General features: G+C 54.1%; 2 protein-coding genes across 11 annotated transcripts in view; one reads left to right on the top strand and one right to left on the bottom strand.

Annotated features, from left to right (window-relative positions):
- Window positions 1–1,837: 1,837 nt before the first annotated feature.
- On the bottom strand, window positions 1,838–9,089 carry MRPL55 (mitochondrial ribosomal protein L55). 5 transcript variants are annotated; one of them, XM_049875112.1, is made up of 5 exons: window positions 8,999–9,088; window positions 8,049–8,169; window positions 7,782–7,865; window positions 4,665–4,866; window positions 1,838–4,082 (listed from the first exon to the last, which is right to left on the bottom strand). In XM_049875112.1, exons 3-5 carry the CDS (start codon window positions 7,829–7,831, stop codon window positions 3,933–3,935), a joined length of 402 nt encoding a protein of 133 aa, XP_049731069.1. In that variant the 5' UTR covers window positions 7,832–7,865; window positions 8,049–8,169; window positions 8,999–9,088; the 3' UTR covers window positions 1,838–3,932. The 5 variants fall into 5 exon arrangements, with proteins under 5 accessions (XP_049731069.1, XP_049731067.1, XP_049731070.1 ...); XM_049875110.1 differs by having other exon boundaries at window positions 7,782–7,862; XM_049875113.1 differs by lacking the exon at window positions 8,999–9,088 and adding an exon at window positions 8,269–8,525 and having other exon boundaries at window positions 7,782–7,862.
- GUK1 (guanylate kinase 1) overlaps window positions 8,988–12,270 on the top strand; it is a 27,068-nt gene continuing 23,785 nt past the window's right edge. For 2 of the 6 annotated variants that reach the window (XM_049875105.1, XM_049875104.1), the window contains exons 1-2: window positions 9,361–9,450; window positions 11,176–11,306. Coding sequence is in view for 1 of the 6 variants with exons in the window: in XM_049875103.1 (XP_049731060.1) it covers window positions 9,390–9,450 (61 nt within the window). In the remaining 5 variants the exon portion in view is untranslated. Of the gene's footprint in view, window positions 9,065–9,275; window positions 9,451–11,175; window positions 11,307–12,270 lie in introns of those variants that run through there. The other 4 variants (XM_049875107.1, XM_049875106.1, XM_049875102.1 and 1 more) reach the window with 3 other exon arrangements.

Below are 12,270 nucleotides of genomic sequence, written 5' to 3'. Positions count from 1 at the left end.
CAGTGCCTGCCTCCGCCAGTCAGCTTATTTGTTGCTTTAAAAGAGCTGGTATCCACCACAGTGGATTATGGTTTCAGTACACTATGGTTTACCATCAATTACTGTGGCTTTAATAATGAATATTCAAAAACAAACCTCATTGTATTTTGTTCTGATGGGGCAATGCTGAGAAGAAAATCTGAAGTAACTACAAAGCTGTTGGAAAATATTCCTAAAAATCTTCATTTGGAACTGTAAAATCATTAGTTGCAACTGTCAACAGCAGAATGAAAACAATCATTTAAAAATATTTCTGTGTAAAACATCTCATTGATCACCATAGTTTAACGGTAGGTGACATATGAGATTCAATGATAACACATTTAGGGGATTAGGACGCTACTTTATTTGCCAAATTGTGGTGGAATTAAAACCATAGGTTGGCTGTGTATACAAGAGTTTGGTGACAACCAACAAAAGTATTCTGAGAATCAGGTAGTTGTACGGAATTTACGGTAACGAGTATCGTTGCGTCGTTGCTATTTGTAAACTGTGTGCTGCACGTCCTTGGTATCAGTAAGTGCAGAGTACGCTGTGCACCTAGACACATGCAGACATCCACGCCCATCCATCCACATGCGCACAACCTACTCCTGCCCCTTGTCAGTCATTAAACATTTGTGGGTTTCCCAGTGAGTCCCGGTCATTACGCCACCAATTAATCAGGAGCTTGATGGGCTCAGAAAACCATGGTGGCACAGTGGTTAAGCGCTACGGCTGCTAACCAAAGGGTTGGCAGTTCAAATCCGCCAGGCGCTCCTTGGGAACTCAACGGGGCAGTTCTCTACTCTGTCCTATAGGGTCGCTATGAGTCAGAATCAACTCGACGGCACTGGGTGATGGACTCAGTTGTGCAATTTGTGACATCACAGGCACAATAAGGCTGGGGAAGGAATGTGCAGTTATGAGAGGCTACCAGACTGTTTCACCCTGCTCCAAGCCGCCCTTCCTACTTCTCTGGCCTCACCTTCTCAGACATCCTTGCTTGCCCTTTAATTTTGGGGTCTCCCTGTGTAATACAGTAAGAGTTAGAGATACTGATGGTCCGCCTTGTACTACTGCCAGATCACCTTTGGGCCTTTGTTTCCTCATGCGTGGCCCAGAGAAAGCCAACTCTCCCCTAAGCTGTTCTCCTGATATGCCACTATGCCACTGTCCCTGGCGGCCCTTTCCACTCTGGTGGCATCAGACAAGTCCCTGCAACAGCAGACCTGCCCCGGGGCCTCTCCACCTTCAACACCATGTATCTAATACCACCGGCATGCCCCTCTCCAAGGCTCCCGTTCAGACAGCATCACTGCCCGCCGGTGTGGAAGCCCTGACTGTCCCTCTCCCGGCTCACCTATTGCCACCCCTTCCTCTCGAGTGGCCTGTCTGCAGCACAGTTGGACCTGGTCATATTCGTCTGAGCCGCTGGAATTGACTCATGCTGTCAGATGTCAGCAGTGGTAACCCTGGGGTCAGAGGGGCAGGAGGACAGGGGTGTGAGGTGCTGCCATGCACTGGCTCTGTTCACTGTGTGAACGACTGGAGAGCTGACATGCAGGATTGGTCCACTTGGCTTATTTCCTATACATGTAAATACATCTTTTCTTGCATTATATTCAATAATGTTATATGAAAAATAGGTACCCAGCGGATTCCAACAAGCCCAGTTTTTGCACTCAGGGCCCAGGTCAGTTCGACATGTGCAGCCTCAGCCCCTTTTTCTTTCATTCACTCATTCGTTCATTCAGTGAATGCCTATTGAGCACCTCTCATGCACTGTGCCAGGTGCTGGAGACACACCACACGTGTAAATACATACTGTCACCCAGGGGATAAGAAGTGCTGTGGACCAAGTCTGAGCAGAGAGCTGGAAGGGAGGACGGGGAGCCAGCAGGCAGGAAGAGGATTGCACGCAGAGGCTACAGTGAGAAACAGCAAGGATGCTTGGTGGTAAGGTGATGGTGCAGGACCCAAGGCCATAGCAGGGACTAGGGCTTTCCTCCAGAGTGAGAGGGAACAGGAGTACGTGGTGACCCACAGGGAAAGGCTCCTGCTGGCAGGCGTGAAGAACATGCTGGAGGCATTGGATGGAAGCAAGGAGCCTGGGGAGGAGGCCACCTTGGTGGGCCCCGGGTGACAGTGCAGAAGACCAGACAGCAGGAGTGGATGTGAGCAGGGCTGTGGTGGGCCCCAGGTGACAGCAGGGAAGACCAGGGGCAGGCATGGATGTGGAACCGGGCTGTGGTGGGCCCCGGTTGACAGGTACGAAGACCAGGGGCAGGCGTGGATGTGGAACAGGGCTGTGGTGGGCCTCGGGTGACACTGGGGAAGACCAGGGGTAGGCGTGGATATGGGGTAGGGCTGTGGCAGGCACTGGACGTATCATGAAGGCAGAGCTGTAGGGTTTGAAAATGGATAATGGACAAGATGTGGGGTGTGCCGAAGGTCTAGGTTTGCTGGTAGACAGATGTGGGATGACAGCCAAGGATGGTTCCCCTGCAGTGGGCTGAGCCGCTGTGAGGATGAGCTGCCCCTGATGAGAAGGGACTCAGGGCAGACCAGTGAGCCAGAGGTGGCCTCTACCTCCTCGAAGAGGTGCTGAGCGGGGAAGGGTGCAAGGCGGGGGCCCAGGCTGCAGATGCACATTTGGGAGTTGCCAGTGCAGAGAGCTTTAGAAGCTCAGAGACTGGGTAAGATAACCGAGGGGCTGCCCTGTGGAGATGAGGGCTGCGAACTGACCTTTGGGCTGAGCAATGCGGAGGTTGCCTGTGACCCTGGCAAGAGCAGTGTCAGAGGGATTGGGCTGAAAGTCTGAAGAAAGCAGCAGGACAGCAAGTGGACACAGCCCATGTAGAGTCTGGCTGCAAAGGTCAGGGATGGAGATGGTCAGGGAGCCCTGCCGACACTGAGACGGGGACTCGCTGCAGTGAGGGGTCTGAGAGGCCCATTATGGGGACAAAAGCTGTGGCTATTGGTGTGTCTCCTCATGGAGGCGATGGAGGAACAGGAGGGTTGGGAAGAGGTAGAGTGGTGAAAGCAGCAGCCTCGTCAGATGGCAAGTGAGCAGCTTGTTGGCTGGGCACTCTCCTCAGCCACCTTCTACACGTGGCCACCTCGCGGGAAGGCAGCTACATTCAGGCACAGCAGACCGCAGGGCAACCTCTGACAGATGGCCATCTCCACGTCCCAGCCATGCCAGTGGCCTGTGAGGCTCTCCAGGTCTGCAAGCAGCCTGAGGGCCAGGGCTCAGCCAGGCCCAAGACACCAGCCCCCAGGCCTGGGCAGAGTAGTGCCACAGCTGGAACAGCTGGAAACTGCTTCCTCGGGTCTTGGAGGAAGCTGGGGTCTGTGTGAAACCAACCCCTGGAACTGAAAGGAGGCAGGTCACAGACTCCATGACCAAACCAAAAAACCAAACCCAGTGCTGTCGAGTCGATTCCGACTCATAGTGATCCTGTAGGATAGAGTAGAACTGCCCCCATAGTTTCCAAGGAGCGCCTGGCGGATTTGAACTGCTGACCCTTTGGTTAGCAGCCATAGCACTTAACCACTACGCCACCAGGGTTTCTGACTCCGTGACAAGCCCTGTCAATTTAAACTGCAAAATGCTGCAGACCCAAGTGGGAGTCGACAAACAGCAGCTGAGCCCCTCCCGTGGAATGTGCCTTTCCCAGTGCCCCAGGCTCACAGCCTGGGGGCAGGCTCCCGGCATCAGGGAGCCTCACACGGTGCTCTGCAGGGCAGGGTGGCTCAGCCTGCTGGAAGAGCAGAACGAGAAGGAGCAGACACCAAAGCGAGGTGGTAGTGGGTTTCTAACTTATACTTGTGAAAACAGACATCGTCACTGGGAGAAGACACCCCGGCCCATCTGCACGACTTCCTTCCTGAAACAGTCCGAGGAGTGGTCACTTTTTGGTCCAAAACTGTTTGTACCGTTCCACATCAAAGTCGTCTTGGAGGTCCAGCTCCTCCTTCTTTTCTCTGAACTTGGCCTCACGTTTCCAGAAGCGAGCCCTTCTCTCTTCAGGAGACAGGCAGTCGAGGTCTATAGGCATCTGTGGGAGAAGTCGGGAAGCCGTGAGGCACCCTGAAACTACTCAGGAGAAGGGGGCTGAGCCAGGGAAAAGGCCAACATCGGGCTGATCTGAGGTAAACCTATAAGTCTTACAGAAATGGTAGTTTCCCAAGTCTTTGTTTCGCATCTTTTTTTTTTCCTATCAGGGTTTAATTTGATATATTCTGTTGATTTTTCTCTCCCTTTGAGACTTTTTTTCTCATGCAAATTTTTTTCTTGGATTGCTTCCCCAGAACCTAATTTTTTTGGACATATACAACTCGTCAGTTCTACCCGACTCTGGTACTCTGAAGTGAACTCGGGGTCTCAGTCAGCTTCTCCTCACACAGCAGCCCTCCTCGACCAAACCCTGCTACCATCGCCCTTGATTTGCAACATGGCTGCTACGGACAGGCTGGTGGCCTGAAGTTATGTTTGTTCCAGACCAAGTGGCCCAGTGCCCCCAGGAAGAGCAGTTCCTCTGGGGAGCTCTCTTTATGGGGGCGCACAGTGGTGTGAGCCCAGGGGCCTCCTCTTGCCTCCACCCTCCCACCCCCGCTCAGAGCTCGGGCCTGCCCCTTACCGCGAGCAGTCGCCGTGGCTCCCTGTAGCGGATGTGGATGGTGGCGCCATCCTGCTTGACCAGGAGCACAGGGTAGAGGCGTGCATAGGCCTGCCTGTACAGCCGCGTCAGTGAGGCCCTCTGGCAGTCAGCCCACCCATGGGATGTGTGCAGGTGGCAGGACGAAGGGGCGGCTCTCTTCGTGAGACTCTGCCGCAGCAGGCTGCAGGGAAGCACAAGCAGGGGGTCAGAGAATGTCAGCATTGCCCTAGGTCCACCAGTTAGTATCTCAGGGTCAGCAGAACTATAGATACACCTGTGGGAAACAGGAGGGAGGATCCCTGTCATCAGTGGAGGGAGAAGCCTCAGGTGCTGGCTACACAGGAAGCACCGTGCAGAAGGCAGTGATGCTGAACGTGAAAGCAGCCTACTACAGGCTGCCACGAGTCGGAATCGACTCGAAGGCAATGGGCCAGGTTCCTGAGAAGAGAGAAGAGCAAGCAGGGCTGTCATGGCTGCCTCCATGACAGCCCTGGGGGTGGGGCAGTGGATGGACTGGGGCCTCCTCTTGCCTACCCTGTCCCAGCTGTGGCACCATGTGCATGATAACACTAACAGGCCCTGGTGACCCAGGTAGGAGGCAGAATGTGCCAGGGGAGTGGGGAGGACTGAAAGCTGCAGGCTGTGTCAAAGCCATTCTGGCCCCCTGCCAGGGAGGGGCCACTGAGCGGGGAATGCATGAGGCTCCCCACTGCCAGGGAGAGACCACTGAGTGGGGAGTACGTGAGGCTCTCCAGACAGCCAAGGACAGAGAAGGCACTGGGCCCACAGGCCTCAGAGAGGCCACCTGTTGGGAAGGCCTGGCTGGCTGGCCCAGACCCCTGGACACGTGGACAGAGCGGGATGCTGGCTTCCAGGGGAAAGAAGACGTGGGGCCCACTTAGCTTCTGAACACGGCTGGCACTTTACCCTCAGATTATACACAGCACGAAGCATTTACTCTGAGAAGACAAGGAGAGAGGGGGGCATCCTGCCCCAGCTCTGCCACTAATCCACAAGTGGGCCTCGGCCTCCTCACTCCAAAAATGAGGCTAGCAAAGCCCTGTGGTCCCCAAAGTCTGTTCTGGCTCTGAGATTCCAGGCTTTAACCCAAACTTGAATTTAGTCCCACTCCCAGGCATTCCACAGTCTATCCCTTTGCCCCCAAGCCCTAGGAACCAGATGTCTGAAACACTGCCGGGCATTCCTGCACCAGTCTCATCTCCCAGATGTGGCCTCTGTCTCCTATCAGGCACCGAAGACTCTGGACGTGATCATCCTCGATGTCTCCTAACCCACAAACCACCTCGCCCAGTTCATTCCTTTTCTCAAATAGTTCCCAAGCCCAGGTCATCCCAACAGCCTCCACGTGGTCCCTCCACTGCTGCTCAAGCCTCCACACTCAGAACCTTCTCTAAAAGTCAGATGGAAACCCTGGTGGTGCAGTAGTTAAGTGCTACGGCTGCTAACCAAATGGTGGGCAGTTCGAACTCACCAGCTGCTCCTTGGAAACCCTATAGGGCAGTTCTACTCTGTCCTATAGTCACTATGAGTCAGAATTGACTTGACAGCAACGGGTTTGGTTTCTTTTTTTTTTGTAAATCACATCAATGGCTCCCACTGCTCTCAGGATACAACGCAGACTCCTGAGCTGCTCACACAGCTTCAAGGATCCCTTCATTCCCGTCACACTCCCACCCTCTCCAAGCAGCCAGCCTGAGCACCCTACAATTCCACAAACACAACCACATATGCTGCCCCTCTGCCTGGGACTCCACCTTCCTTGGGGTTGCCCCGCACCTTGCACTACGTGCCATGGCGATATCCCAGATGACCTTGCATTGGTCTGTGTGTCCATCTCCCCCATGAGACTGTGAGGTCCTGGGAACAGGAATGGCATCATATTTATTACTTAAGTCCCAGACCCCCAGCATGGGGCTCAGTCAATTTTGGCTAAATGAGCCCAGGCCCTGCCTTGGAAAGTGCATGAGCAGAATGTCACAAGAAGCATGAAGACAGGAAAAGACAAACAGTACATGAGCTCGAGAGCCAGAAGGACCTGCAGTCAGGCAGGACCCACGCCTGCATAGAACCAGGAGTCTGGAAGAGAGCTGCTCCAGAGAACATGGCCTGGTGACCTGGAGAGGCTTCCCGGGAGAGGGGCTGGAGCTGAGCCTTGAAGATAGGTGGTGGATGTTTGCCAACCATCAGTAGCATTACGAACACAAACATTTCCCCGGACAAGAGCCCTCCAGGGAAGCCCAGAGCACTCTTTCCATTGTCACATCAAACCACCACTTCAGGTACCACGTGATTCTCTCCAAATTCCAGAGTAACATGAAACCTGTGCTCCAATTTTTTATTCTGGCAACACTGTGATCATATACCTGCTTTGGGGAGGCCTGGAGGTGAGGAGAAAAGAGCAGATGGGGAAGCCGTTCTGGTGGGGAGGGCAGAAAGGCCCATAGCTTTCTCCCACTGAGTTAAACCCAAACCAAACCCACTGCCATCAGGTAGATTCCAACTTATAGCCACCCTATAGGACAGAGCAGAACTGCCCACAGGGTTTCCCCATAAGGTTTCCAAGGAGTGCCTGGTGGATTCGAACTGCTGATCTTTTGGTTAGCAGCCACAACTCTAAACCACTACGCCACCAGGGTTTTCTGGGCTGCACGCTTTGAAGAGGAAGGTGATGACAACCACCACCATCACCTGTTTTGCATTAAGTACTCACGAGTCATTTCTATTTCTCCCTCAACATCCTGTCAAGGGGTATTAAAAAAAGGAAAAGCCAAACTCATTGCCATGAGTCAATTCTGACTCATAGTGATTTAACAGGACAGACTAGCACTGCCCCATAGGGTTTCCTAGAAGCACCTGGTGGTTCTGAACTGCCGACCTTTTGGTTAGCAGCCGTGGCTCTTAACCACTGTCCCACCAGGGCTCTGTCAAGGGATAGTCGTATATATTTTCCAGATAAAGCCACAATGGCTCAAGAAGGTATCCCCAAGACAGCACACCATAAGGCTGTAAGTGGACATTCATTCACATGGGTGACGCAAGGCAGGAACCCCAAGAAACCTGGAAGACCATACTTACCCAGCTAGGCTACCCACAGCTGCCATTCCTCCTTGGAATCCCCGTGGCATGTGGAGGCAAGCCCTGGCCCTAGTGTGTGACCTGCTAGGCAGGGGAAAAAAGAACAAAAAAAGAAAGATGGTAATATTTAATTGATCCTTGTTTAATCCCAACTAGTAATGAATGACAGACCCCAATACATCTGACAGGCGTGTTATCACCAGGCCATTCTCCAGTCTCTCCCAACAATCTGTAAGGGTCTCAGACCCCTGTCAGCATTAAAATTACCTGAGAATTTTTTGAAAGAAGAGATGCCCGGGTTCTACTCCCAAAGACCCTCAGTACGTGGCCGGGGCCAGCAGATTCTGGTGGGTTAGAGCCTGGGTGTTAAGGAGTCAGGGAAGCTGTCCTGAGGGAATGGAGGGTGGAGATGAGTGCATACTTCGTTTTCTGAAGTTATTTAATTATCACAAGAACCCAGTGAGTTAGGGTTATCATGCCTACTTACAGAAAGAGAATCGAGGCTCAGGATTACTTTTAACCAGGCGCCTGACCCCCGTTTCTGTGTTCTGGTTCTCACGATGAAAAGCCAGGAGTTTCAAACATCCAATACAAATATTCAGACTCCGGGAAAGACAGTTTTCACGGTCAAGACGGGCAGATTTTCCTTGGCATTTCCTACCTCTAACTAAGGAAGGGTATCTAAAAGGGGGAGTCCAAACTCGGTAGGAAATAGATTCTTGTCCTTTCTAATGGAGCCCTGGTGGTTGCAATGGTTAAGAGATCAGCTGCTAACCAAAAGGTCGCGGTTCGATTGCACCAGCCGCTCCTTGGAAATCCTATGGGGCAGCTCTGCCCTGTCCTATAAGGTCGCTATTAGTCCGAATCGACTCGATGGCAATGGACTTGGTTTATGGGTTCTTTGTCTCTAAGATGAAAATTCCGTTCAGGAAATCTTTTAAGGTGAGACCCATCCCTTTTCCTTTCCTGCTTCCCCCCCAGAAACAAGGAAAACCAGCATGCAGCCGAGCCCGGGCAGCGGGCGAACGCGTGAGACGTTGGCGCGCCAGGAACCTTCGCGTCGGCGGCGTCCGCGCTACGGGGTGGACACCTGCCGGCCCGCCCCGCCCCGCTCTCGCCGGAAGCTTCGGCGGAAGCCCTTCCCCTTCCAGCCTCTGTTTCCCCCACCCGCAAGAAGAGGTGGAAAGGGCAGATGGTTGGGGCTTTTTAGCACTAACCTGCGACCGTCACTGTCGCCCCGGAAGGGACCCCGAGGACCAGCAGTCCGGACCCCCACTTGTCAGGTGGGACAAGAAGTGACAGGGCCAAATCCACTCACAGGGTCACAGCAGAGTCAACGCACGGAGTACGCCAGCGGCCACGCCTGCGACGTCATCCGCGGCGCAGCGTCGCGCGAAGATGACGTCACGGCGACCGGGGCCCCTGCGGCGCAGGCGTCCCCGCGGGGCAGGACGGGCGGTGGTGTGGGTGGGGCCGGCGCGGACGCTGACGTCACTGGGGCCGGGGCCTCCGCGGCGCAGGCGTCCCCGCGGGGAAGGCCGGGGTGGACGCTGACGTCCCTGGGGCTGGCCCGCGCGGGTCGGACGTCCTGGGCACGGCTGGCTCTTCATGCTGCGTCGACCGCTGGCCGGGCTGGCGGCGGCCGCCCGGGGCCGAGCCCCCTCGGACGGTGAGTGGTGGGGTCCCCGGAGATTTCCGCGGCGTGGGGACAGCGGGCGGGAGGCGAGTCCGCACGGCCCTCGGCGGCTCGGAGTGGCCAGGGGCGGGCTGCAGGCCCACCCGGAGGGACGTGTGGCCGAGACACGCCTTGTGGGCGCCGCGGGTCGCACGGGACGGTTGTCCGGGGTGGTTCGCACGTGACGGTTGTCCCGCGGGTTCACGTGTCACAGAAAACCGTGGAAGCTGTCGCTGCAGTCACCTAGCCTGAGCATGTTTCATTCTTCTGTAATTACATCCGAGTGAAGCCACCGTACGCATGGGAGCCGTATGTAACACTGCCGAGCGCAGATGGCCGAGAGTCACGTTGTTATCAGTGCTTACTTCCGAGTTCTCAGCATCAGAGGAACTCGGGGCTTTTGCAAGTGAGATTCTGATCATTTCCCCGAGCCCTAACATCGATCAGTGGCTCCCAAATCTCTGTCCTTGGGCCGGTTCCAGTTAACAAAGCTCACTGCAAGCAAAATGATGCCAATACAGACAAGGTAGTAAGTTTTTCATACAGGTAAACTTAGTGCATATGAAGGATTGTCCTTTAAAGTCGTGTCCTTTATGGTTTGTGTGTTAAAATTGTCTTTGGTGGTTGTTTTCCTTATTTAGACAAGGGTCGCTGTGAGTCGGTATCATCTAAATGGCAGTGTGCTGGGTTTAGGCAAGTTGAAAACTAGTTTCCTGTGTCTGTCAGGCTTCAGAATTTAGAATGACACCCTTCTAGTGTGTAAAGCTCCAGACACTCCTTAAAACCCTTGCAGCCTGAAGACCTCATGCTGGATATGCCTTGGGCACTGCATGATGCAAAGGGACTTAGGTGGGTGGGAGCCTGATCCTGTTTCCCCGCAGGTGAGCCACCACTCAGCAGAGCTGAACATCCCTGGAAGCCAGTTTCCGAAGGCTGCTTCAGGGCCTCTGAGGAGCCTGGTACACCAACAGTACCTGGGTTTCTGACAAGCTAGGAGGGCGTATAGAAACTTGTGGTATCTTTCCAGAGCTCAAGGCAAGCAGGGAAGAGAAGACAGCTGGGAACCTGTCTCTGTAGTCTAGCTCTTGTGTTTGCTTTCATCCCCACCCCATCCTGCAAACCCAAGGTGGTCCTGTGCAGATGGACAGGGCTCCCAGGAGGGCTGCAGGTTCCTCGACTGCCTCACAGCCCTGTGCATCTCGTGGGGAGAGGGTGGAAGTGCACAATGAGAGGGGATAAACCTAACTTATCCCAACAGTGGCTTGCGGAGCAGCAGGTGAGGCATGCCAGTGGTTATCTTTCAGAGGAGCAGGATCGAAGGGCACAGTGAGAGGGAGTAAGCCTAACTTATGCCAGCAGTGGCTTAGGGAGCCCCAGATGAGGCATGCCAGTGGTGGTCTTTCAGAGGAGGAGGTGGGAAGTGCACAGTGAGAGGGAGTAAGCCTGACTTATCCCAGCAGTGGCTTGTGGAGCAGCAGATGAGGCATGCCAGTGGTCATCTTTCAGAGGAGCCGGTGGAATGCTAAGGCAGTGATTGGTCAGTTGTGGGTGGACCCAAGAGAGAGGAGGAGAGAGGTTTGCTTTTGTTGGCGAAGACTAGTCCTGTATTCCTTCCATCTGCCACTTGTGCTTTCTGTCTCTGTGGGTCCCCTTTGAGGGGCCTCTAGGCAGCATACTGACCTTAATTTGGGCTTTTCTGGACCTTTCTGTCACTCTTAGACTTCCCAGACTATGACTTGCCATGAGGGAAGCCAGGAACCCGTTCACCCACCCTAGGAGGGACGGGTTAGTGTGGGCTCTGAAACGTCTGTTTCCTGTCTTGTCTACTTAGAAGCTGGATTTCCTGACAGGTGAGTCCCCTTTTCTACCCCACACGTGCCCGCACACATCAGCATTCCTCTGAGAGCCTGGGTAGGCACTACGTGTGTAATAGCTGACTTTTCATTTGTACCCTGGGAAGGCCAGTGAGCCCAGCACCCCGATCTTTTGCTGCAATGGGTAAGATCAGTAGGTTTCTAGAGCCGCAGATTGTGGCAGTTATAAAGGTGAATCAGAGTACACTGTTGATCTGCCACACTCCAGACTGTTAATCTCCCTCTTCTGCCACACACACACTGTAACCCCGAAAAATGTGTTCAGAACGATTTAGGACACAGCAGGAAGAGGAAGGAAGGTGATTCCAGTCTCAGAGGAAGAAAAGGGAAGGGTGCTGATGGTGTGTCATTGGGGAGCATGTGCTGGGCCTCGATTTCCCCTCTTGGTTCATCACAGACCCGTACAGGTGCAGGGCCTCACTTTCCAGGTCTGTCCTGGGCCTTGGTTTCTGCCCTTTATGAGACAGCTAACCAACCCTAGAGGGCCTCGCAGCTCCTTCGCATTCACATTCTTTAGCCCAGGACTCCTTTCTGTCTGGTGTTCGCTTTGACTGAGGGGTTGGAGCCAAGAGTCCTATGCAAGACTCAATCTACGTGTCCATCGCCTCTTCCTGATGGAGAGAGAGCCAGAAGCAGGAGCACAGCCATGCAGGCGGGTGCTACAGGTCCCCACGCAGTGTGGCTCCTTGCCCTCCTGTCCTAGGGTTGGCTGCTTCTCAAGGCAAGAGAAGGGTCTCTGTCTCCCTCTGGGGGAGGACACAAGTATGAAAATGCCCTAGTTGCTTCAGCTGTTGTCCAGTCTCACAGGGGACTCCTAAAGGTTAAATGGTTTCTCAAGGTCACACAGCTAGTAAACATCACAAGTGGACATGTCTCCAGAGCCCTATAGCCAGGGGCAGTGACAGTTCCACGGCCCACACTGCCCATCTGGGGAGGGGTG

This window comes from Elephas maximus, chromosome 2 (assembly GCF_024166365.1).
Source record: "Elephas maximus indicus isolate mEleMax1 chromosome 2, mEleMax1 primary haplotype, whole genome shotgun sequence".
NCBI lineage: Eukaryota > Metazoa > Chordata > Mammalia > Proboscidea > Elephantidae > Elephas > Elephas maximus.
Note: the sequence above shows the minus strand (reverse complement) of the source record. Positions and strands in the feature narration are given on the sequence as shown.

What these genes read in the sequence shown, in the direction of transcription:
- MRPL55 (XM_049875114.1), bottom strand. Translation starts at nt 7,831, where the DNA reads ATGCCACGGGGATTCCAAGGAGGAATGGCAGCTGTGGGTAGCCTAGCT. An exon ending in GCTGTGGGTAGCCTAGCTGG is followed by an intron (nt 4,867 to 7,781) that starts GTAAGTATGGTC and finishes GCTTCCCTGCAG; the next exon opens with CCTGCTGCGGCAGAGTCTCA. An exon ending in AGCCACGGCGACTGCTCGCG is followed by an intron (nt 4,083 to 4,664) that starts GTAAGGGGCAGG and finishes CTTCTCCCACAG; the next exon opens with ATGCCTATAGACCTCGACTG.